Consider the following 25,656-nt stretch of genomic DNA (forward strand, 5'->3'; position numbering starts at 1 on the left):
TTTCCCACAGTAACCAACCACTAACCAGGCAGGCCCTCAGTCTCTGTCCCACAGTAACCAACCACTAACCAGGCAGCCCCTCAGTCTCTGTCCCACAGTAACCAACCACTAACCAGGCAGCCCCTCAGTCTCTGTCACACAGTAACCAACCACTAACCAGGCAGCCCCTCAGTCTCTGTCACACAGTCAGCCCCCTGCTCAGCTCTGCTCTGACACACACACATGCTCTATTCATAGAAGTAGAATTAATCAAACAGTCTAGAATGGTACAGCCCAATATGGCCGCTGGACTGGTCCATTTGCACTGTTATAGAATATTGCCTTGAATTGGAATGCCCATTTTAGTAGTTCCCATCTTCCCATTTTATAGTTATTGTGTTGTCATCCTGCTCCAGATTGATGGACTACAGACTGGAGCACTTACACATGCTGGCTGGGTTGAGGAAGCAAATGTGTGTATATTCCGCAATTGTGTTTATGGGAGAGCTTCTGTGGTGCTCCGACAGGGTTGGCTCCATGGTGGGACATGTTTATGTGTATCTGTGTGTGTTAGTGTCTCTCCTGACCTCTTTCTTGTCCTCCCTGTATCTCAGAGTTGCGTGACTTTGAACAAGACGACCAGCAGGACATTGAGGTGGATGAGGGGAACACGGCTGTGATCGTATGTCACCTCCCTGAGAGCCAGCCCAAGGCCCAGGTCCGCTACAGTGTCAAACAGGAGTGGCTCGAGACCTCCAAGGGTATGGATCGATCATTCCGTTACAGGCCTATTCTCTTTCCCTGTCTAGTTTGCATTCTATCCCCCTCTCACTTCCTCCCTCTTTCTCTCTCAAGCAATCTCTCTCCTCGTACTCTACTGTAATTCATACTTTTTCTCTCTCTTTGGCATTCTCATTCTCTTTCGCTCCCCCTCTCTTTATCTCTCTCTCTGTCCCCTCTCATTAGTATTTTCCCTCTCTCTCTCTTTCACTATATCTTTCCCTGGATTACTGGAATGCTGTATCTTTCCTAGCTATCTGGCCCATCATTAAACTGCAGATAAGGCAATTATCTGGGTAATGTTGAAACATGGGAATACTGTTGTTTATTTTGCAACCATTTATTTCTTGAGTTATTTGAGAGAAAAAGGCCCTCTCTGTGGCTGATATGTAGATGGCTGGGAGCCTCAGGAGGGGATGTGTGGCTTACAGAGAGAGAGGGAAAGGAAAACCACGTTGAGGAGAGTTCACTGGCTGTCTCTACGTGAGGCTCCAGGACACCACCGTGTGGCTGGTGCTGACAGTGCACTCTGTTGTTGAAAGACTGCTGTAGGCCTAAATCAAATCAAATCACATTTTATTGGTCGCATACACATATTTAGCAGATGCTATTGCGGGTGTAGCAAAATGCTTGTGTTCCTAGCTCCAACAGTGCAGTAATATCTAACAATACACAAATCAAAAAGTAAAAGAATGGAATTAAGAAATATAGAAATATTAGTATGAGCAATGTTGGAGTGTAAATAAATATAGAGTACCAGTCAAAAGTTTGGACACCTACTCATTCAAGGATTTTATTTATTTTCATTATTTTAAACATTGTATAATAATAGTGAAGACATCAAAACTGAAATAACACATATGGAATCATGTCGTAACCAAAAAAGTGTTAAACAAAAAAATATATATTTGAGATTTGAGATTCTTCAAAGTAGCCACCCTTTGCCTTGATGACAGCTTTGTACACTCTTGGCATTCTCTCAACCAGCTTCATGAGATAGTCACCTGGAATGCATTTCAATTAACAGGTGTGCCTTGTTAAAAGGTCATTTGTGAGATTTCTTTCATTATTAATGTGTTTGAGCCAATCAGTTGTGTTGTTTGACAAGGTAGGGGTGGTATACAGAAGATAGCCCTATTTGGTAAAATACCAAGTCCATATTATGCCAAGAACAGCTCAAATAAGCAAAGAGAAAAGACAGTCCATCATTACTTTAATACATGAAGGTCAGTCAATACAGAAGATTTCATGTACTTTGAAAGTTTCTTCAAGTGCAGTCTCAAAAATCATCAAGTGCTATGATGAAACGGTCTCTCATGAAGACCACCACAGGAAAGGATGACCCAGAGTTACCTCTGCTGCAGAGGATACGTTCATTAGAGTTACCAGCCTCAGAAATTGCAGCCCAAATCAATTATTCACAGAGTTCAAGCAACAGACACATCTCAACATTAACTGTTCAGAGGAGACTGCGTGAATCAGGCCTTCATGGTCGAATTGCTGCAAAGAAACCACTACTAAAGGACACCAATAAGAAGAAGAGACTTGCTTGGGCCAAGAAACATGAGCAATGGACATTAGACTGGTGGAAATCTGTCCTTTGGTCTGATGAGTCCAAATTTGAGATTTTTGGTTCCAACCGCCGTGTCTTTGTGAGATGCAGAGTAGGTGAACGGATGATCTCCGCATGTGTGGTTTCCACCATGAAGCATGGAGGTGTGATGGTGCTTTGCTGGTGACACTGTCAGTGATTTATTTAGAATTCAAGACACACTTAACCAGCATGGCTACCACAGCATTCTGCAGCGATACACCATCTGGTTTGCGCTTAGTGGGACTATCATTTGTTTTTCAACAGGACAATGACCAAACAGAACTCCAGGCTGTGTAAGGGCTATTTGACCAAGGAGAGTGATGGAGTGCTGCATCAGATGACCTGGCCTCCATAATCACCCGACCTCAACCCAATTGAGATGGTTTGGGATAAGTCGGACCGCAGAGTGAAGGAAAAGCAGCCAACAAGTGCTCAGCATGTGGGAACTCCTTCAAGACTGTTGGAAAAGCCAAGAGTGTGCAAAGCTGTCATCAAGGCAAAGGGTGGCTATTTGAAGAATCTCAAATATAAAATATATTTTTATTTGTTAAACACTTTTTTGGTTACTACATGATTCCTTATGTGTTATTTCATAGTTTTGATATATTCACTATTATTCTACAATGTAGAAAATAGTAACAATAAAGAAAAACCCTTGAATGAGCAGGTGTTATAAAACTTTTAACCAGTAGTGTGTGTGTGTGTGTGTATATATATATATATGGAAACCTCTTCAACTTAGTGGATTCGGCTATTTCAGCCACACCCATTGCTGACAGGTGTATAAAGTTGAACACACTGCCATGCAATTTCCATAGACCATCATTGACAGTAGAATGGCCCGTACTGAAGAGCTCAGTGACTTTCAACGTGGCACCGTCATAGGATGCCACCTATCCAACAAGTCAGTTCGTCAAATTTCGGCCCTGCTAGAGCTGCCCCGGTCAACTGTAAGTGATGTTATTGTGAAGGGGAAATGTCTAGGAGTAACAACGGCTCAGCCGTGAAGTGGTAGGCCACACAAGCTTACAAAACAGGACCGCCGCATGCTGAAGCACCTAGCGTGCAAAAATCGTCTGTCCTCGGTTGCAACACTCACTACGAGTTCCAAACTGCCTCTGGAAGCACGTCAGCACAAGAACTGTTCGTCGGGAGCATCATGAAATGGGTTTCCATGGCCAAGCAGCCGCACACAAGCTTAAGATCACCATGAGCAATGCCAAGTGTCGGCTGGAGTGGTGTAAAGCTCACCGCCATTGGACTCTGCAGCAGTGGAAACGCGTTTTCTGGAGTGACGAATCACACTTCACCATCTGGCAGTCAGATGGACGAATCTGGGTTTGGCGGATGCCAGGAGAACGCTACCTTACCCAATGCGTAGTGCCAACTGTAAAGTTTGGTGGAGGAGGAATAATGGTATGGGGTTGGTTTTCATGGTTTGGGCTAGGCCCCTTAGTTCCAGTAAAGGGAAATGTTAACGCTACAGCATACAATGACATTCTAGATGATTCTGTGCTTCCAACTTAGTGCCCCCGTGCACAAAGCGAGGTCCATAAAGAAATGGTTTGTCGAGATCGGTGTGGAAGAACTTGACTGGCCTGCACAGAGCCCTAACCTTAACCCCATCGAAAACCTTTGGGATGAATTGGAATGCCGACTGCGAGCCAGGTCTAATCGCCCAACATCAGTGCCCGACCTCACTGATGCTCGTGGCTGAATGGAAGCAAGACCCTGTTCCAACATCTAGTGGAAAGCCTTCCCAGAAGAGTGGAGGCTGTTATAGCAGCAAAGGGGGGGGACCAACTCCATATTAATGCCCATGATTTTAGAATGAGATGTTCGACGAGCAGGTGTCCACATACTTTTGGTCATGTAGTGTATATATGTTATGGGATGAATAGACATTGTGGACAGTATGTGGATAGAATATGTAATATACCTGAAGATTATGTAGGATAGAATAGTATATGTACAGCAACAGTTGAATAGGATGGCCTTGACTAGAATATAGTATATATATATGAAATGGGTAAAATAGTATGTAAACATTATTAAAGTGACCAGTGATTCCATGTCTATGTACATAGGCCAGCAGCATCTAAGGTGCAGGAATGAGTAACTGGGTGGTACCCGGCTAGTGACAGTGACTAAGTTCAGGGCAGGGTACTGGGTGGAGGCCGGATAGTGACAGTGACTAAGTTCAGGGCAGGGTACTGGGTGGAGGCCGGATAGTGACAGTGACTAAGTTCAGGGCAGGGTACTGGGTGGAGGCCGGATAGTGACAGTGACTAAGTTCAGGGCAGGGTACTGGGTGGAGGCCGGATAGTGACAGTGACTAAGTTCAGGGCAGGGTACTGGGTGGACGCCGGATAGTGACAGTGACTAAGTTCAGGGCAGGGTACTGGGTGGAGGCCGGATAGTGACAGTGACTAAGTTCAGGGCTGGGTACTGGGTGGAGGCCGGATAGTGACAGTGACTAAGTTCAGGGCAGGGTACTGGGTGGAGGCCGGATAGTGACAGTGACTAAGTTCAGGGCAGGGTACTGGGTGGAGGCCGGATAGTGACAGTGACTAAGTTCAGGGCTGGGTACTGGGTGGAGGCCGGATAGTGACAGTGACTAAGTTCAGGGCTGGGTACTGGGTGGAGGCCGGATAGTGACAGTGACTAAGTTCAGGGCTGGGTACTGGGTGGAGGCCGGATAGTGACAGTGACTAAGTTCAGGGCTGGGTACTGGGTGGAGGCCGGATAGTGACAGTGACTAAGTTCAGGGCTGGGTACTGGGTGGAGGCCGGATAGTGACAGTGACTAAGTTCAGGGCTGGGTACTGGGTGGAGGCCGGATAGTGACAGTGACTAAGTTCAGGGCAGGGTACTGGGTGGAGGCCGGATAGTGACAGTGACTAAGTTCAGGGCAGGGTACTGGGTGGAGGCCGGATAGTGACAGTGACTAAGTTCAGGGCAGGGTACTGGGTGGAGGCCGGATAGTGACAGTGACTAAGTTCAGGGCAGGGTACTGGGTGGAGGCCGGATAGTGACAGTGACTAAGTTCAGGGCAGGGTACTGGGTGGAGGCCGGATAGTGATGGCTATTTAACAGTCTGATGGACTTGAGATAGAAGCTGTTTTTCAGTCTCTCGGTCCCGGCTTTAATGGTTAAGCCTGCTCAGGTTACTCAAGTCACTTTTATTCTAAATAAGAATATAATATGTTTCTAAACACTTCTACATTAATGTGTATGCTACCATGGTTACGGATAATGAATCGTGAATAATGATGAGTGAGAAAGTTACAGACGCACAAATATCATACCCCCAAGACATGCTAACCTCTCACTATTACAATACCAGGGGAGGTTAGCATTTTTGGAAGGGGTATGACAACTCATCATTATTCACAGTTCATTCAGGATTATCCATAATCATGGTAGCATACACATTAATGTAGAAGTGTTTACCTATCCTATTCTTATTTACAATAAAAGTGACTCCAAAATAACCCAATACATTATTTACCATTCATTTCTATTGGGCACAAAATAATCTGAACCACAACCAAAACAAACAGAAAATGCATCCAACAAATGTGTCACAAGCTTGATGCAGTCATTACACGCTATGCATATGGGACCAAATACTAAACTTTATTCCTTTTGAAAAATTTGTCCCAATACTTTTGGTCGCCTAAAATGGGGGGACTATGTAGAAAAATGCTGCATTTTCTAAACCGTTCACCTGATATGGATGAAAATACCCCCATATTCAAGCTGACAGTCTGCACTTTAACCTCATAGTCATTGTATAATTTCAAATCCAAAGTGCTGGAGTACAGAGCCAAAACAACAAAAAATGGGTCACTGTCCCAATACTTTTGGAGCTTACTGTATATGGCTTGCCCTGTCTATGCCCAAGGATTACAGTGACAGAATTGTCTCTCGGATCAGTTGTAATTGTGTTGGCCTACCACTATCCAGTACCTACCCAGTGTAGCCTCAATGTTTAAAAAACTCCCTCTGTCTGTCTGTGAACAGGGAACTACCTGATCATGCCATCAGGGAACCTGCAGATAGCCAACGCCACTCTGGACGACGAGGGGCCTTACAAGTGTGCTGCTTACAACCCTGTCACACAGGAAGTCAAGACCTCCACCTCCACTGACCGCCTGCGCATACGCCGTGAGTCACCATGACCAAACACGACCAAACATGACCAAACCCTCATCATGAGCATGACAAAGTGATGTGATTTGTAACATTGAAATACCTCTTAATAAGATTAGAACAAGGCCAGTCAGACTTCATTGATAAACAACCCCCTCCCCTCCCCCCCCCCCCCCCCCCCTCTAGGTTCAACACCAGAGGCGGCCCATATCATCTACCCCCCAGTGTCTCGCTCCATCATGGTCACTAAGGGACAGCGTCTGGTTCTGGAGTGTGTGGCCAGCGGCATTCCCACCCCGCAGGTCACATGGGCCAAGGACGGCCAGGACCTGCGTTTCCATAACAACACGCGCTTTCTGCTCAGCAACCTGCTGATTGACTCGGCAGGCGAGGGCGACTCTGGGACGTATGCGTGTCACGCTGACAACGGCATCGGATCGGAGAGCGCCGCTACAGTGCTGTATGACGTGCTGGTGTTTGGTGAGTTGGGCCGAACTTTGGGTTCAGTAGGATGATACTAAGATGAGGTGTTATGGAGGTTTGCAGGTTCCTGTTCCTCTGAAGGCCCTGTGTGATGACACATATTACATGTTGTAAAAGGGTCTGAAACAGAGTTACTGTAGCAGTGAGGTGGGGTTAACGTGGCTTTATGGAGTCGCTCCATTCGACGGGGTTTCCGTAAGGAGACTTGATGATTAGACTGACTCCCGTTTGGCGAAGCGAGAGAATAGTGGGCGCTGTGTTTGTGTGTGTGTGAGCTTGGCAGAGCGTTGTTGGGAGACATAAAAGTGCAGGGTTGTGTTATTTAGAGTGTGTGTGGAGGCAGAGCTCTCATAGCAGGACTGGATGAATGTTTTTACAATGATTCACTGTGAGTTTGGGTTGTGTGCTCGTCTCGTAGCAGCTGGCACTAATTAAAGTGTGAGGGCTGCTGAAGGGATAATGAATTCTGCCTCTTCATGAGCAGCCAACCATCAACTGACTGGCTTGGCCTGTCTCTGCACGGCACTGACACACACACACACACACACACACACACACACACACACACACACACACACACACACACACACACACACACACACACACACACACACACACACACACAAATATACATGATCACACACGCCGGCACGCACACCCATACAGACATACTTAATTAAGACTTAATCAAGCTCACTCCCACACAACCATACAGACATACTTAATTAAGACTTAATCAAGCTCACTCCCACACAACCATACAGACATACTTAATTAAGACTTAATCAAGCTCACTCCCACACAACCATACAGACATACTTAATTAAGACTTAATCAAGCTCACTCCCACACAACCATACAGACATACTTAATTAAGACTTAATCAAGCTCACTCCCACAGAACCATACAGACATACTTAATTAAGACTTAATCAAGCTCACTCCCACACAACCATACAGACATACTTAATTAAGACTTAATCAAACTCACTCCCACACAACCATACAGACATACTTAATTAAGACTTAATCAAGCTCACTCCCACACAACCATACAGACACTCACAATCAGCCATTATTCAAGCATATATGCTAGACATTACCTTACATTATACTCACAACACACAAACTAACCATCTCTGTCTCTGTCTCTGTAGAGCCCCCCCAGGTGACCGTAGAGGTCCAGCAACAGGAGGTGATGTGGGGGGAGAACGTACGCTTCAGCTGCCAGGCCAGGGGTAAACCCACCCCCTCTGTCGTATGGCTCCACAACGCCCGCCCCCTGGCCACGTCGCCACGCCACCGCCTGTCTGCCCGCGTGCTGCGTGTCATCAACGTGGGCCCACAGGACGATGGCCTGTACCAGTGCATGGCTGAGAACGGCGTGGGCAGCTCGCAGGCCGCTGCCAGACTGGTCACCTTGCCAACCAGTAACCCGTCGCGGTCAGGGAAGCTGCCGTCCAACCTGCGTCCCCTGAGCCCAGACAAGGTGCTGTGGGAGCAGGTGCCAGTGAAGCCCGGGGCCACGGGTAGCGTGCTGACCCTGGACTGCTCTGGGCTAACTGGGCAGATCTCTGTGGCAGAGGCCCCTGTCATTCTCAGCCAGCCCAGAACCGTCAAGGCCGACTTCTATGATCTGACCTGGAAACCTCGCCACGATGGAGGCTCTGCTGTGGTGGAGTACATCGTCAAGTACAGAAAGGTAAAGGCTAGTTAACTCATGAACCCACATGTACTAATACACACACTGTTTTGCTTATTCAGTGTAGATTTATATTTGTCTACAACTACATTTTAAGTTCAAGTTTTGTCGTCACATCCATAGGTACAGTGAAATGCTTAACTCGCATGCTCTACCCAACAGTGCAGTAATCAATATTTAAATAGTACAACTAATAAAAATGAACGAAAATTAAATAGATATTATAAAGTTGCCTACAACGACATATTTTTACATGTCCTCACAAACGAACTAATGCCTCCTCTCTTCTCTCCATCAGATTGAGGACCCTCCAGGTGAGTGGACCAGCAGCTGTATATCTGGGTCTCTCCACAAGCTGACCCTGGCCAAGCTGCAGCCAGCCAGTCTGTACGAGGTGGAGATGTCTGCTAAGAACTGTGCTGGCCTGGGACAACCGGCCATGATGACCTTCAGGACAGGCAAAGGTACATTTATTTACCTATCGATTTATTTATTCATCAAAATTATTATCATAAATGCCCCCGTGTTGACGCATTCCCCGGTATTTGTGTCTTTTTGCTAATACTCTTGTTTCCGTGCCAACAGGACGTAGGGGTCCAGGGGGACAGAACGAGCCCCCTAAAACACCTGCAGTACCATCACCTCGCCTCTCTCGTAAGTCCCCGTCCCCCTCTCCTACTGTCCAGTATGGTTGGAACATAGATGGACCACAGTTACAACTCTTAATAGCGCTTTCAGCTGTTTCTAACATCCTGACAGAGTTGTTATTAAACTGTTTGACTAACTGTTAACCTCCTCACTTTTCTACTCTGTACTAACATGCGATCTGTCTTGATCTCTCTTTCACTTTTAACACTAAAGGATGAGCTCACAGTAAGTCTTTGTACGTTGTTTACATTACCTGCTTGTGTCTTTGAGTGTTTTGGCTTTAGTGTTATTGAGAGTGAGTCTGTCCTTGTGTCAGTGTGGTTATGTGTGCATTAATATGGACCAATAATAGATTTGATGTCCGTTTAACTTTATCACTTTTCCACAGCTCCCGAGGCCCCTGATAAGCCCACCATCTCCACGGCGACAGAGACGTCTGCGTACGTAACGTGGATCCCGCGCGGTAACCGTGGTTTCCCCATCCAGTCATTCCGGGTGGAGTTTAAGAAGCTGAAAGGGAAGGGAGGGGGGGAATGGGAGGTGGCTGTCACTAATATCCCCCCCCAACGACTGTCTGTGGAGATCACTGGCCTGGAGAAAGGTGAGCTTCATCATCATCATTACCATCGTCATCCTCATCATCCTCATCATTAGCACGACTGATTATCATCAACATTACTGTTTTAGTAATCATCATAATCATACCTATTTGAATAATGACTAAGTAATCAACATGGTTACCATCTGGTCACCATTAGTGTGGTCAGAGAAAGACAGAGGTTTGTTTGGTTATTTTAACCCGTGTGCTTTCTGTTTCCCTGTAGGCATGTCTTATAAGTTCCGTGTGTTGGCGGTGAATGTGATTGGCGCCAGCCCCCCCAGTGTCCCCTCTAAGGCCTACACGGTGTTGGGTGGCGGCAGGCCCAACGAACGCCCTGTAGACGGACCCTACATCACTTATAATGAAGCCATCAACGAGACCACCATCATCCTCAAATGGACGGTGAGTGGAACAGGCTGTGTGTCCTTTATGTTTGTGTTGTCATCTTATACGTATGCTGAAAACTCTAATTACAATCATTTTGTTAATATTCAATCTTTCATATATTTTCTCACCACAGTACACTGCCGTCAACAACACCCCTGTCTACGGTTTCTACATCTTCTACCGGCCGACAGACAGTGACAACGACAGTGACTATAAGAAGGATGTGGTGGAGGGTGATCGCTACTGGCACTCTATCACTGACCTGCAGCCTGAGACGGCCTACGACATCAAGATGCAGAGCTTCAACGAGGGGGGAGAGAGCGAGTTTGGTAACGTGGTTATCTTAGAAACTAAAGGTGAGCAGATCTCTGTCTCTACCTGTATAGCATCTCATTCACACGTGTACTCTTACAGAGAAACGCTAAAAAAGCAACATTGTTTGTAGAATAAATTTGATAGCCTGACTGTAATAAATGTTACATCAACTAAATGAACCCCTCCCTCCCCCAGCTCGTCTGAACCAGCGGCCCTCCCCGCCGGAGACGTGGTCCCAGAGACCAGAGCACTCCGGGGGGCCTGCGCCCCGCCCCAGCGACCTCCCCTACCTCATAGTGGGCGTGGTCCTGGGGGCCCTCGTGTTCATCATCGTAGCCTTCATCCCCTTCTGCCTGTGGAGAGCCTGGGCCAAAGAGAGTGAGTAGTGATGAGAATGATGATGATGAGGAGGGTGGTGGTAGTAGTTGTTGGATCAAGTTCGATTTAGTCCCAAAAACAACTGTAGTTGTTTGAACTCAGAGTATCTCAAATATTCCCCCTCCTGAGGCCTCCTGAGTGGCGCAGCGGTCTAAGGCACTGCATCGCAGTGCTTGAGGAGTCACTACAGCCCTGGGTTTGATCCCAAGCTGTGTCACAGCCGGCCGTGACCGGGAGACCCATGAGGCGGCGCACATTTGGCCCAGCGTCATCGGGGTTGGGGGAGGGTTTGGCTAGCGGGGATGTCCTTGTCCCATCGGGTTCTTGTGACGGGCTGGGCACCTGCAAGGTGACTTCGGTCACCAGTTGGACAGTGTTTTCTCCGACACATGATTTGGCTGGCTTCCGGGTTAAGCGAGCAGTGTGTCAAGAAGCAGTGTGGCTTGAACAGATGGCTCTTGACCTTTGCCTCTCCCGAGGGGAGTTGCAGCAATGGGACAAGACTGTAACTACCAATTGGGGAGTAAAAGGGGTAAAAGTACAAAAAAGTATAATTGCCCTCCCCTTTATGACTTTGCTGATAGCTACTTTATTGAGGAAAAATGTACTGACTATAACTGTAATATGTGTTTGTCAGATGTATTGAAGCTATCTTAAGATGAATGCACTAACTAAGTCGCTCTGGATAAGAGCATCTACTAAATGACTAAAATGTAACTGACCAATCCCGCCATTTTGAATGGACTAATCCCTGGAAGTCCTTCCATGTCTAACAACGGTACTTGTGTTTTCTCCCCTCCAGAGGAAATGTCAGACCTGTGTTTCCCAGCTGTGGCGTCCCCTGTCTCCTCCTGCCAGTACACCATGGTGCCCCTGCAGGGCCTGGCACTGGTCGGGCATTGCCCCCTGGACCCCCACTTGCCCCCACCGCACGCCGTCTACCCACCCATCGGACTGTACACCTCCAACGGGAAACACCATCGACCCACACACTGCCTGCCAGGACTACATCAGGTCAGACTGAGTTCCGTCCCCATTGGGAACCTAAGCTCGCCAAGTTTGTGTCTTGTGCATCTCACCGATAAATCCCTGTTGGGAGCATCTCAGTTTTGGGCACATTGTTTTACATGAATAACAGAAGTCTAACTGATGTCTCTTGTTCCTGTTGCAGGAGGATGTGGAGTATGATATGGAGTGTGGCACGCTACTAGCACAGACCATGTCAAACGGACACGTCCCAGTCTACCACTACTCTAACAGGTAGGTACAGGACTGTTCTCACATCCTCAATTTCAGTCAGTCGGTCCGTCTCTGTGTGTGCATGTACACGTGTGTATAGAAGCATTCTCACCCAAACATGTCCCTCCTCTACCAGTGAGCCTGAGCATCATGGAGACAGAGAAGATCACTGCTTTCTGCCCGATGACTCCACCCTCCAGCTACTCAACACCTCAGAACAGCCAATCAGCAGTCAGGACCTGACGGGGAACGCCCGTTTTTACAATGGGGATATCATAAGGGAGAAGGACATCAATCAAGGTACAAGTCCGTTCTCACAAAACTTTAACATTATGCAACTTATGCATTTACCTCATGCTTAAGGAGCAATGAATGTGTTATGCCCACTGCAGATTTCAAATGACCATTTTAGATAAACATGTATTTTAGTCCCCTCTGTCTGTGTAGACCTACCCTGCTCTCCCTGTCCTCTGCTATCACTGGAGGAGGAGAACTCCAAGGCGACAACCTCAGCAGCTACAACGGCAGAATCCCAAGATGCACTTCCACTCCAGGAAGTGAACACCCTCCAGAGTGAAACGCCACCGGTAGAACAAGGGACGTCAGATTAAACAGACGCTTGAAAAAACGCTATCAGAAAAACAGAAAACAAAAAGTATTTATTTTTGTATCTCACAGATATTTATATATTTATGCTTTTGTACATACAAAAACATAGTTTTATGCTGTGTACAAGGCTATGTTCATATTGAAAGACACTTATCTGTGGGTCCTGTCGCTACAACCAGGACAAAAGGGAGTTTGTTGTCACGTTGTAATCCTACTCTGTGTTCGTATATATTAATGTCTGCATTTCTTGAGGAAGGAGGAGTATTTGAATGTGATTCCAATCCTGGTGCTGATTTAAGTCACAAATGAAATCTTCAACAGAATGTGGATGAGATACTACAGGATAGAGAGAAGTACCATTCCACTGTTTCTCTGACCAGGCATCAGCAGCACATCAACCAGTCTCCTCAGTCATTCCCTGTAGAATTCAAATTTTCCACAACTCAGACATCTGGTTATTATACTGTCCTCAGCTGGAAATAAAAGACCAATGGACAGGGTTGTGCTGCTCGGTAGAGGCGAATGGAGAGCAAGCATTTGGACGAGGTACTACCTGAATATGCTCAATGATAATGCACATTGGACACAACCCTCGTGTATGTTGTGATGCAGTGTTCTGTATGTACTCCCACTTCAGTCCTGTTCAGTGTTATAATGGTGCGATTCACAACTTCTTCTGTTTTGTATAGAAATAACTGAGAAATATTATGCATTTTTCATCATTAACAAAGTATTAACGAACATATGCAACTTCAAAGCGTTCTGCCTTTTGTTATTTTTACAGTACAGAGATTTATATATTGTATAGTTATTTATTTTTGGGAGCATGATTTTTTTTCTTATCACTGAATGGGAAAGATTCTGGAAGTTTTATCTGCTCCATTTTATTTTAGACAGAAATGACAGTCTGTTTACTGTTTATGCTGGCCACTATTCCAAACGACTGTGCCTTGTGAGGGAATCTGACTGGTGTGTCAGTATTATTCTTCCCTCACAGCTAGGTGCATCAGTATTAGCCTTCCCCACGAGGGGGAAGATAAAAATGAAGGAGTTCCTGAATCTATAACCCATCTTTATGTGTGTAGACATCATGGGTACACAGGCAGAAGCACTATTGCATGTAAATAAAGCTTATAGTGACATTTCCTTGGTTGTTTTTGTGTTTCATTTTAACCCTGTTAAATGGTTTGCGCTTTGTACAGAATTGAAATAAGTAGGTGTAATCGCAAAGATTCCATTTCAGATTCATCCCTCACTTGATTTCTCCTTCAACCAACTGAAGGCCCCTACAGTACTGTGACTATTTAGGAAGGGAAACTGGTGCCAACTGGACATTTACAGACAAAGTTCTAATCAATAAAAAAACGTTAATAATCAACTTTATTTATTTACAGATACACACATATCAAACTAACAATTATCATAAGAAACGTATTTACAAAACATCTCATAAATTCTGTACTATACACCCTGATTTTAAGTTAAATTTAACTTTGAGAATTTTGTGCACGTTTTCCAAATGGATCCTCTTTTAGAAGTTAGTCAATGAAAGTACAAAACTCTCCATATAATTTTACTAGCAGGTAAGTCATCACGTCAAACCTATTTGCAAACCATATGGTTTACAAGCTTAATTTCCCCCATCCTAGAGTCATAGGAGTGCCTGATCAGTGAAATGCTATGACTTCAGTAACTAGGGCATCCGCTGCCATGTTAGGGTATCAATAGAACTGCCAGGAAGTTAAAGTATAACACTAACCATAAATAATATGATAAAAACCATTCAGCTGACCAACAGAAAAGATCCCCAGACCTTCCACCCGCTTGAATCCAAACAGAAGAGTTGAAATCCTGTCAATTCAATTGGCCATGGCATGACTCCACGTAATACAACTCTAAATGTTCAATCTGAAATGGAATCAGAACATTCCTGACTGCCACGTTGGCACGACAACACCTTAAGTCCCCTCACCTACACGGCAGAGCTCCCATCATGCCCCAGGATATGGCTGATGTTGTGGGCGAGGCGGTTGGGCTGCTTGCCTGAGTCTGCAGAGGAATTGTTGGAGAGGGACAGCAAAGGGGACATTGGCATGGCAGAACCATCAGGCTGCATCGCCGTGGCGATCTCAGGGAACAGCGAAGTGAGGCTGAAGTTGGACAGGTGTGGGGTGATGCCAGAGGGGTTGCTGATGGACATAGGGGGCATGTCTGAGAGTAGGGGGAAGCTGGCCTGGGCGAACCCCACGGAGCGCGGCGGAGACAGGATAGAGCCGAAGCGGTTGTTGAGGGGGGCAGAACTGCTCTTGTCGGCGCTGGGGCTGGTGAACATCTGGTTGGAGAAGTACTGGATGGGGATGTCGCTGGCCAGGCTGGGGTGGGCGGCAGGGGGGTAGGAGGGGTAGAAGGAGGGTAAGGTGTTCTGCGGCTCTACGGGGAGCAGGGCCGAGGGGCGGGAGGAGTTGGTCTGGCTAACAGGGGGGACGAAAGTAGAGTTGGCGTTGATAGGAGGGAGGTTCATTCCTCCATCCGGCATGAAGGAGAAGCCAAAGTTCTGGGCCAGGTGTTGGTCAGGCACCAGGTTGTTGTCCCCGGTGACCTGGGCACTGTCTGCCATAAAGCGGACGATACTGCTGCGCCGCGCCTCACTCCCTGACTGTGGTCGACCCAGCAGGTGGACGTCAGGCTCAAAGGGGTTCCCAGGTCTCAGGCTGCCTGACCGTGGTCGCTCTCCAGGCCTCAGCTTCACGCTCTGGGCCTCCTGGGTGATTTGGCGGGAGCGCTGGCTGACTGCGGTGGGCGGTTTGGAGGAGGCTGTGGTGCGGCCTGGCTCAGAGCTGCTGTGGGGGGTAAGAGGGTGGGGGAGGCCTGTCCGTACCCCTGGGTGGGTGCCCATGTTCCCACTACCATGAGGAATGTGGCCCTTGTTGCCCTCCCCAAGCCTCATTGCTAGGGCCTTCTGAGGGGGAGGAACACTGTGGCTGGATGCTTTAGCCTGCATGTCCCCTGCCAAGTTGCCAGACACACAGCTGTACTCCATACTGACCGGAGGACAGCACTGGACTGCCCTCTGGTGGTCGGTCTGCTCCAGGAGACTCTGCATAAAACTCTGATGACATCCTTCCTGGTCCCGGGTAAGACCTGGAGCACCAATCTGCACCCCCTGCGTCCCAGGATGGGGTCCACTGTACCCCCCACGGGTTCGCCCATCCCCTGGAGGCCCCGGGTTCATCCTGAAACCCCCCTGCTGGCCTCTCTGAGAGGAGGGACCTGATTTAGGTGTCATGTCCTCAAAGCCCCCCAGCTGATGCCCCCCTGTTTTAAACGGAGGACACTCAGAGACCCTCTGGACGTCTGCAGAACCTGGGTGGTCTGGGGGCAGGCGGCTCTGAGGGTTGTGTGTGACGTTGCCCTTCACTCTGGGTGTGTCCAGGTATCCCCGTAGGTTTGGCTGTTCCTGTGTAGTACCGCGGGTGGCCTGTCGATGGAGCACCATGCGCTGCTGCTCATCACTAGACGAGCCCTTCCCAATGAGGGCCTCTGCAGAGTAGCTGGAGACCCGGTGGTGATCCTGGCGCGGGGGGGCACAGCCCAGGTCGGAGGGCTGGGAGGCCAGGTTGCTGGGCTGGGAGGTCAGGTGCTGCTCCAGGTTTCTAGAGCTCATCAGCCTCTGCATTTTGCTGTGGTCCTGATCAGACTGAAGGGAAGGGAAAGAGGAGAGAAGAAAATAATGGATAAAAACATACAGAAAACAGAATTCATTCTAAATCATCCTAATGGAGGGCGTGCCCATGTTTATAATGTATACTCAGAGCCACAAAACAAGATAATAAAATCATTATGTATTCAACACAGCCTCAGTAGTTCCTGTACCTTGAGGTGTTCCGGGGCCAGGTGGCTGCTGTGGTGACCTCTGGGTCCTGCTGGTCCTGGCTGGGCCTCACAGCTCTTCTCCTGGTGATGCGACCCAAAGTGTTGCTGCTGGATCTGTTGCTGCTGGAGGTGCTGGTGTCTGGAGTGGGAGCTCTGCTGCTGGTGCTGCTGTTGAGGGTGTTGTTGTAGATGTTGCTGCTGTGACAGGGCTTGTGGTTGGTGCTGTTGTTGTGTTTGCTGTTGGTGCTGTTGTTGTGACTGTTGCTGCAACTGTTGCTGCTGGTGTGTTTGAGGTTGTTGTTGATGTGATTGTTGTGACTGTTGCTGCTGGTGTGTTTGAGGTTGTTGTTGATGTGATTGTTGTGACTGTTGCTGCTGGTGTGTTTGAGGTTGTTGTTGATGTGATTGTTGTGACTGTTGCTGCTGGTGTGTTTGAGGTTGTTGTTGATGTGATTGTTGTGACTGTTGATGCTGGTGCTGCTGAACTCCTCCCTTCTCCTGGTGGTGTTGTTTCTGACCCCCTCCAACCAGCCCCCGCTTCTTCTGGACCTGCTGCAGCGCCCTCTGGTGGAGGCTGTGGAGCTGTGCAGGGTCAGGCTGGGTCAGGTGGTGCTGGAGCTGGTACAGGTGGTGCCTCTGGTGCTCCTGTTGCTGCTGCTGCTTCAGGTAGGGGTTCCCCCCGAGGTGTTGGCCTGGCTGGGGTGCACCATGCTGGGGGTGGCCATGGGGCAGGTGGAGCACACCTGGTTGGTTGTGTTCCTGTGTGGGCAGCTGGGGGGTGCAGTGGCTCTCGGCGGGTCGGAGCATTGTATTCTTGAAGGTGTTGCCCGAGAACAGGGTACCCACTCCATCAGGGTTGATCCTGGTCATGATGGATGAGGAGGTAGGGGGTAGCTGGGGTACCATCATCTGGCTGTGGTCCAGGGGTTTGACCTCCATGCGGCCCACGTTAGAGGCCGACGAGCAGGTCTTCTGTCGCTTGTTACTGCTGGACAGTATCACATCGTCCTGAGCTGGCCGCTTGGAGTCCTTGATGTATCGCGGCTCACACACCCCCACCTGGGGCCTCATCAAGGGGGCGTACTCGTTCAGCTGGACTGAGCCTGAGAAGGGAGGAAGGCCAGGGGTGGAGGTTTGGGAAACATGGGCTGAGTTCCCTGCAGGGGATGGGACTGAGCCCAGCTGCCCAGCCAGACTGAGGGAGCCTGGGTAGGCCTGCTGCTGGCTGGAGCTGGGCCGGATCAGGTTGTTGACGCTGAGGGTGCCGGAAGTACCAGACTGGGCCTGGCTCTGGGGGTGAGAATGGGACTGGGAGAAGGAGATGTTCTGTGTATGTCTGACTGCGCAGGTTCCACTGCCTGCTACATCTCCAGCCTGGCCCCTAACAGACACCTGTTTAGCCACTGGAGTCTCCATCTGTTTGGTGAGCTTTGTCTGTTGTCCAGCACCCCTCTCTTTGCTGTTGGAGGCTTGCTGGGACTTGGAGTTGGGTTCCCATGCAGGTGTTGGGGTGTTTGTTGAGGTGGAGGTGTCTACGGTGCAGCCCTCCAACCTCCTCCCAGGACTGTCCTGCTCCAACATAGCCAGGATATCAGCCTGCTCGGTGGCAAAAGTAAACGGTCCAAAATGACCTGGCGAGGAACTGACACTGTGGCCTGTGGGAAGCATAGACGCCACAGAGAAGCCCCTTCCACCACCTGCGCCACCAGACATGGGCGAGTCAGTCTGTCTGTTAGGAGCCGGAGGCTGATCCAAGGGTTCGTGGTCTAGCGCGTACACCTGCTGTGGGAGAGTGTAGTCCATTCTAGAGGGAGCAGCATCACTCCTCACGCTCGCTTTCTCCATCGCTGCGCTGGGGTGGCGCTCTCCCTGAGGCTCCTTCTCCCTGCCTGACACCGCTGTCACTTTCAGCTCAACAGGATGGGATGGTGTGGAAGTGGGCAGGGTCATTTGCTGGGTCGAGGGTCTGTTATAGGGGACCCATTTCCTGTATTCTGATGGCATGGTCATGGGGACTGTTACAGAGGGTGAGGCAAAAGACAGGGCACCGGAGCAGGGGGTTGGAGTGGAGGGGCCCGAAGGAGAAGTTACGGGCTGGGACTGGCCCTGGGTTGTAGGCTGTGATGACGAAGTGAGCTGAGCAGACTGGAGAGACACCACTGGTCTACTTCCTATTGAGTTTACAGTGCTGACTGAGGGTTGACATGCTGCTGAAGACATCACACCCGTAGACCTAGTCTCTGTGGAACAGGCACCGGTCACTATAGATCTGCTCTGTCTAGAACTGCCATTAGTGGTAGCTGATCTAGTTTGCACAGTGCTGATAGTAGTAGTAACCGGCTGTCTGTTCTGTGTGACTGTAGGTCTGAGGTGAGAGGAGCTGTCACCAACGGCGACCACAGGTTGTTTACTCTGAGAAGAAACAGATGAACTGGCTGTAGGTCTGAGGTGAGAGGAGCTGTCACCAACGGCGACCACAGGTTGTTTACTCTGAGAAGAAACAGATGAACTGGCTGTAGGTCTGAGGTGAGAGGAGCTGTCACCAACGGCGACCACAGGTTGTTTACTCTGAGAAGAAACAGATGAACTGGCTGTAGGTCTGAGGTGAGAGGAGCTGTCACCAACGGAGACCACAAGTTGTTTACTCTGAGAAGAAACAGATGAACTGGCTGTAGGTCTGAGGTGAGAGGAGCTGTCACCAACGGCGACCACAGGTTGTTTACTCTGAGAAGAAACAGATGAACTGGCTGTAGGTCTGAGGTGAGAGGAGCTGTCACTAACGGCGACCACAGGTTGTTTACTCTGAGAAGAAACAGTAGAAGTGACTGTAGGCTTATCTGCTGCAGAAGTGACAGTAGCTAGACTCACAACACTAGTGATAACGAGTTCACTCTGTGTGGAGCTAATAATACTATTACTACTACTACTACTACTACTACTACTACTAACTGCTGCTGTACACGGAGTGGCACTTGCCACAGAGGTTTTACTCTGTGTGGTCCATTCACTGGAGACAGTTGGTCCACTATATGAACTAGTAGTCACACTACCGTCAGGAGAGGACAGTGTAGAGTTGATACTAAGCACAACAGGTCTGGTCTGTGTTGAAGCCTCACTACTACTAACTGTGGGTGTGTTAACTGTAGCGCTGACAGGGAGTGGCTTTGGCTGAACTGTCACAGCAACAGAGGATGGGGTTCCCTGAGGCACAGTGACCTCTTGTTCCAGACGGTCCCCTGTTAAAGCCACTGGCTTCGCTGCGATGGTGACAGGCCGTCCCTGTTTGGGCTCCTTCTTCCTCACTAACTTGGTCCTCTTGGTGGTGGCCCTCTTCGGTCTGGGCACTGAGGCTGTGCCAGGCTGTCTCCACAAGGCCTTCCCTGTACCCATCGCCAGCCCTGGTCTGTGTGGAGTCACACTGGGGATCTGGATCTGCCTGACGGGGGAACTGTGTGGAGCTGCTAAAATGGGGACAGAAGATGGCTTCTGCTGTGGCACTATAGAGTAGGACGGTGAGGCTAGGGTCCGCTGGACGTTACTTTGGGTGGAGATGCACGGCTGCATGCCCTGTGAGATGCTCTGGTTGAGACTGCTGAGGGCTCCCAGGGTGTGCAGAGTCATGTTGGTGGTGGGCTCCTCAGCGGTGCTGGGCTCCTCAGCGGTGCTGGGCTGGATCAGCTGGAGACTGCTCTGGCCACCCTTACAGCCTGACTTTTCAGAGGTCTTCATGGGCTGCAGGGCAAACACCTGCCCGTTCACAGTGATGGTCTGAGGGTTCGGGGGAACCGGGGGGACTTGGGGTGTCTGGGTTTGAGGGACGGGACGGGGTAGAATGTGAACCAACTGTTTACCCCCAAAGATCTGTTGCCCAGTGGTGGAAATTGTGGAGCTGGTAGCGACAATCTGATTGGGTGCTGCCGCGGGCACCATGCCAACCTGAGGGTTCTGAGGAGGTGCAGGTGGAGGCTGATTGGAGGCCTGGATGATGACGATGTGCTGACAAGGCGTCTGATTGGTTAAGTCATCCCTGACAACCGACTGGGCTGAGCAGGGATTGGCCTGCTGTAGGATGACAACACTCGGGTTGTTAGTGTTCTGGGGAGTCGTTACCCCAGCAACTGCTGTCCCAGTAGGGTTCATTTGCAACACCTGCATGTTCTGGAGTAGGGGCCTATCAGCTGCCTGGGGGTGGGCTTGAGCCTGGACCTGAGGAACCATAGCTGGTTGGGGTTGAGTCATGAGGACAGTCTGTGGATGGGAGGGGACTGTTGCCTGTTGTAGTACAGCAGGTTGAGGTTGTGACATCATAGTTGAGTGGGCTACCACAGCAGGCTGGGGCATTATGGCTGACTGAGGGAGGACAGTACAGTGTGGCTGGGAAGCCACGACTGGCTGGGGCTGGTGCTGGTGCTGGGCCAGGATAGCTGGCCGTAGCTGGGGTGTTCTCTGGATGGAAGGCTGGGCTTGTATATGGGCAGTGATGGGTGCCTGGGGCTTTATGGGTACCTGTGGCCTCATTTGAATATGAATGGGTTGAACTGATAGTTTAGTGCCCACAATCTGTTGGATACTCTGCTGCCCAGAGGTGCTAGTCTCTGGGGTGGGGAGTGACTGGCAGACAGGTTGCACTGTGTTCCCAGCCAGCTGTAAGGTGGTCCAGGTGGTCTGTGTGCTCCCTGCTGCACTGGCCCCAAGGACGGTTGGGCTGCTGTTGAGAGTTGTATAGCTCATAGTCCTGATGGAAGCGTTCTGGGTGGTTATGACCTGGGGAAGGGCTGTAAAGCTGGGGACAGGATGGAGCGGGAGTGGGGTGGCCAGACTGGCTGCAACAGTGAGACTAGGTGCTGGGGTGGCAGGCTGGGGCAAGGCTGCAGTGACCGTGGGGAGAGGGCAGATACCCTGGAGGGTGATGTAGGACACAGAGGGGGGTAGTTTGGGGGCTAAAGGTACCTCTTCTACACACCGTTCCACCAGCTTGATGCCAGGTGTAGACACTATATGGGCTAGGGATGCCCTAGGGAGGAGCGGAGGGGCAGAGGAAGGGACACTGACGTGCTGAAGAGCCCTGTTCACCCTAACCCCTGCTGTGATGTCACAAGACGACTGAACAATCCCAGCCTCGACTGGTTGCTTCCCCAGATCGGAAGCTGGACTAGGTTCCTTCCCTGCTGGGCATATCACATTCCCATTGGAGTAGACAATAATTCCTTTGGGGAGCTGGTGAGTGGGCATTACTTTGGCGACCTTTGCACAGTGCAGCTTTCCCTTCCAGTGGACGGTGGGGTCGTCCAGGAAGTTGATGTCGTGGGCTTTGAGCAACTCAATGTAATGGCCGCTCTCCCTCCGCAGCTCGTCCAGCTGACGCCGCAGCCGCCGGATCTCCTCAACTGCAGGGATTGGAGACAACAAGGATGAGTGGTAGTCAACACAGACTCTCAAACACCTGTATGTAAAATGTACGCAAAAACGGCTTCAGATAAAAGCATCTGCTAAATGGCATATATTATCAGTACCTCACACAGGTAGGTTCAAACTGTATGTAGACAGACTGGCACAACTAGACGTGTACGATCAAACACTGTAAAATGCAAGCAAACAAATAGGAAAATGCACTGTCACACCATACTTCTGCACTGTCACACTATACTTATTGTGAAGGACACAAACTCTCTCACCTTGTACTCGTTCTCCCCCTTCGAGAAGCATGGCGTCATTTTGTTTCTGCAGCTCACTTATGTAAAGGTAGGCCTGGTCAAGGATCATGTTCTTACTCTAAAGACGAAGGGGATGTCAGCATGGGATTTACATGGAGACTGACACAACACATACAGCAGGATATCACCAGGAGCTACAGCCTCAGACCAAAGGATAAATATCACACCTTGAGAAAAGAACCGAGCCCGTAAGTTCTATGGTTCGGTGCAAAAACACACAAAGGTGTGTGTGTGTGGCTGTGTTTACACAGACAGGCCAATTATGATCTGTTTTGCACTAATTGGTCAGCATAACGGCATAACCCGGCCAAACCTTTCCCTAACCCTAATGATGCTGGGCCAATTGTGCGCCACCCTATGGGACTCCTGATCACGGCCGGTTGTGATACAACTCAGGATCTCACCAGGGTATGTAGTGACGCCTCTAGCACTGCGATGCAGTGCCTTAGACCGCTGAAAAGCACAGGATTTTTAAATGCTGATCTGATTGGTCAATAGACCAATCAGTGAAAAAAAAGATCAGAATTGGGCTGCCTGTCTAAACGCAGCCTGTGTTACCTGCTTCAGTGCCTGGGAACAGGGTAGAAGGTCCCCAATACGGTTAATTCCAGCATTGATCTTCTCTTTTCGCTGTCTCTCAACTTAATGACAACCAAACAAAACAAACATAAAAACTTAGTGAGTCACTCCCAGGAAATGCTGGGAAATGACAGAAAACGCCAAACTACAACAACAATATCTCACCTGCATTGTGAGATTCCTTGTTTTTCTTCTTTCTGAAAGAGAAAATGGATACAGAGGTTAGACAATGTTGTGTGCCTGAAAACTTAAATGCAGAAGAATTGATTTGCCCTTACCGTGGTTTATGGCCAGGAGTCTGGTTCTCTGTCATCTCTGGCATCCTGGCCTACTGAACTGCCTGTATAACTGGTCACCACGCTTGCAGGCCTACCATCAAATCCCTTCCCTGGCCGACCTGCAACCCAAACATAAGAGACCAAGGAGTGAGGAGGGATGATGACTAGACAAAACACTTGATTATAAATATGTAACAGATGCACACTCATGAATGAGACACGGCAAGTAGCCACATGATGTTAACAACTAATTTGTAAGGTCAGACATGAGCCACACAACAGTTTTGTTATTAAGCATTTATATTGCTGTAATTCTGTGATAATCACCATCTACTAGTTAGCTGTGTGTATTCTGAATAACACTGTGCTGCATCTATTTATCACAACAAGAAGGGACGAGATGCGGAGAGCAGACCCTTGCCAATAACCGGGTCGTTGGAATTAAAGATACTGTGGCCTTACATGTAAACAATGAGCTTAGTCCAACGCTGAGCGAGTCGGTTATCCCAGTTAGCTACCTGAAAATAATGAATGAATATAATCTGACATGCTGTCTTGAATGAGATCTATTGCGGGCAATAGCGGTTATTCTTGGAGAACAAGCGTGATGTTGGCAAAGAGTGAGTTGACCCACAAACATCCCCATTTTGAACCTAACTTACTTGTTAGGTAGTTAACGTTAGATCATTAGCTAACTAGCACTGCTATCCTGGTGTTAAAGTAGGTTCGCATAAAATAAGCACTCTTTTGAAGTATGCATTCAAACGACTGAAATAAAACACAGTAATCATACTCACATGCACAGTACATGGGATAACAATATCGTGGAAATCTAAACCCCCACCCTCCAGCTTGCTAGCTAGCAGTGTTAGCTAGCTTGGCTTCACATCAAGCTTACCTGGTGAACAAAATAATGCAATCAAAAGACCGCCTGGAAAAATTGTCAAATCACCCTTGTGATTGTCAAATCACTTGTAAATTAGGAAAACTGTTAAATTCATTAGCTAGCAACTTACCTGTACCTTCCCCATTTTGGAATGTAGTTCCTGTCAAAACTTTGGTTTTCCCAGAGAGGAAGAGGCCCAACTCGGCTGAAAATCTGTCTCCCTCCAGCAGGTGGCGTATTTCGTTTTTTAGAATGGAGGTCAATGAGTGTCGAATTTGCTAAACAAAACTATGAATGTCTTATTTGCTACATGAGGTTTATTTGATATAATATAATGCTTACGTTGTTACGATTGTACTGATATAAGTAGGACACGTGACATCCCGGGAACTTTGAGTTGTCTTGAGATGGCTGTTCATGACATGAGGCTCGTAGCGCATAGCATCTCTCTCCATTGAGTTACAGGCGGTTGACGTCAACAACCCTCATCGAATATTCAAAAATAATTACAAGTGGGCTGGCTGGTCGTTATGCTGCCTTAGAAGAGGGACCCAAAAACGGTCATACCAGTCGGCATAGTTTTTTTATTTTTTGAATTTATTAAAAAAGAAAGCGGGTGACCGCAAAAGTAAGCCAGCACGTTGGTATGCGTTGCTATGGTAATTTCAGTAAACAAATCACTGCTAAACAACATCCGGTAGAAAAGAATGATATGGCACACGGCAAAAGTTGAGATATTTAAACTCTGGCTGCAAGTCCCGTCTACGGTGACGGCATTTACCATCGTGTTCTCATTGAAATACGATCCAAACGCAGCATTAGTTACTTTTTCATGTTTTGATCCAGTCTTTTCATTCTAATCCTTCGACGTTGCTTTGCTAAACAAATCATTGGCACGTTAGCTTGCAGCGAATCAATGATGATGAGACATGAACTTCAATAAATAATGATTTAATAAATATCCAATACGTCATGGTATGTTGCGGGAGTGGTTGTCCCACAACGCCCTCATATCAACCAATCAGCATCCAGGATCTAATCAACTCTCACAACCTAACGCAATCAAGTAGTAAGGAGAAAGAGGCGTAGGTAAACTGAAACGAATTGGAATCAAGAGATTCGGTCTATGATCCAATCAAAATGTGTACTGGGTCACACTCCTGAAATGTGGTTTGAAAGATTGACGGCTCAAGCAAGATCACAGTACAAACCATTGAGTCAGATTTGAGCTTGTAAAATAGTGCATTTTTATACTCATGTATTTGGACTTCCTGCTGTAGAGTAAATTGCCCCTCAGGGATAATAAAGATTATCTGAGTATAAGGAGATGATCAACATTCCCTCTGAAATAATCTTGTGCAATATGGACTAGTTTCAAATAGGCTTCTCCATTATGCTGTTTTCAGTCTGATCCATATCCCAGTCTTGGACAGTGGTTTTGGATATACAAAAAAATA

General features: G+C 48.4%; 2 protein-coding genes across 10 annotated transcripts in view; one reads left to right on the plus strand and one right to left on the minus strand.

Annotated features, from left to right (window-relative positions):
• LOC106590470 (brother of CDO) overlaps positions 1-14,015 on the plus strand; it is a 46,412-nt gene extending 32,397 nt beyond the window's left edge. For 2 of the 3 annotated variants that reach the window (XM_014181532.3, XM_014181531.3), the window contains 14 exons: positions 594-740; positions 6,379-6,522; positions 6,694-6,987; positions 8,148-8,692; positions 8,991-9,156; positions 9,278-9,346; positions 9,729-9,941; positions 10,165-10,343; positions 10,462-10,684; positions 10,839-11,021; positions 11,824-12,035; positions 12,193-12,281; positions 12,397-12,560; positions 12,690-14,015. In XM_014181532.3, the coding sequence (XP_014037007.1) occupies positions 594-740; positions 6,379-6,522; positions 6,694-6,987; positions 8,148-8,692; positions 8,991-9,156; positions 9,278-9,346; positions 9,729-9,941; positions 10,165-10,343; positions 10,462-10,684; positions 10,839-11,021; positions 11,824-12,035; positions 12,193-12,281; positions 12,397-12,560; positions 12,690-12,871 (2,810 nt within the window). In that variant the 3' untranslated portion in view covers positions 12,872-14,015. The remainder of the gene's footprint in view (positions 1-593; positions 741-6,378; positions 6,523-6,693; positions 6,988-8,147; positions 8,693-8,990; positions 9,157-9,277; positions 9,347-9,728; positions 9,942-10,164; positions 10,344-10,461; positions 10,685-10,838; positions 11,022-11,823; positions 12,036-12,192; positions 12,282-12,396; positions 12,561-12,689) is intronic. The other variant, XM_014181534.3, reaches the window with a different exon arrangement.
• Positions 14,016-14,231: 216 nt separating this feature from the next.
• LOC106590469 (basic helix-loop-helix domain-containing protein USF3) lies at positions 14,232-25,137 on the minus strand. 7 transcript variants are annotated; one of them, XM_045710706.2, is made up of 9 exons: positions 24,330-25,136; positions 24,111-24,211; positions 23,776-23,831; positions 23,314-23,432; positions 23,201-23,232; positions 23,015-23,097; positions 22,418-22,514; positions 16,743-22,129; positions 14,232-16,566 (listed from the first exon to the last, which is right to left on the minus strand). In XM_045710706.2, exons 4-9 carry the CDS (start codon positions 23,355-23,357, stop codon positions 14,842-14,844), a joined length of 7,368 nt encoding a protein of 2,455 aa, XP_045566662.2. In that variant the 5' UTR covers positions 23,358-23,432; positions 23,776-23,831; positions 24,111-24,211; positions 24,330-25,136; the 3' UTR covers positions 14,232-14,841. The 7 variants fall into 7 exon arrangements, with proteins under 7 accessions (XP_045566662.2, XP_045566665.2, XP_045566661.2 ...); XM_045710709.2 differs by lacking the exon at positions 23,015-23,097 and having other exon boundaries at positions 24,330-25,137; XM_045710705.2 differs by lacking the exon at positions 24,111-24,211.
• Positions 25,138-25,656: the final 519 nt, after the last annotated feature.

Source organism: Salmo salar, chromosome 29, assembly GCF_965601325.2.
Source record: "Salmo salar chromosome 29, fSalSal1, whole genome shotgun sequence".
Lineage (NCBI taxonomy): Eukaryota > Metazoa > Chordata > Actinopteri > Salmoniformes > Salmonidae > Salmo > Salmo salar.

Coding starts and splice junctions, on each gene's coding strand:
- LOC106590469 (XM_045710707.2), bottom strand. CDS start 23,357: ATGCCAGAGATGACAGAGAACCAGACTCCTGGCCATAAACCACG. Junction 23,233..23,313: donor ACTCCTGGCCATAAACCACG/GTAAGGGCAAAT, acceptor TTTCTCTTTCAG/AAAGAAGAAAAACAAGGAAT. Junction 23,098..23,200: donor CAAGGAATCTCACAATGCAG/GTGAGATATTGT, acceptor GTTGTCATTAAG/TTGAGAGACAGCGAAAAGAG.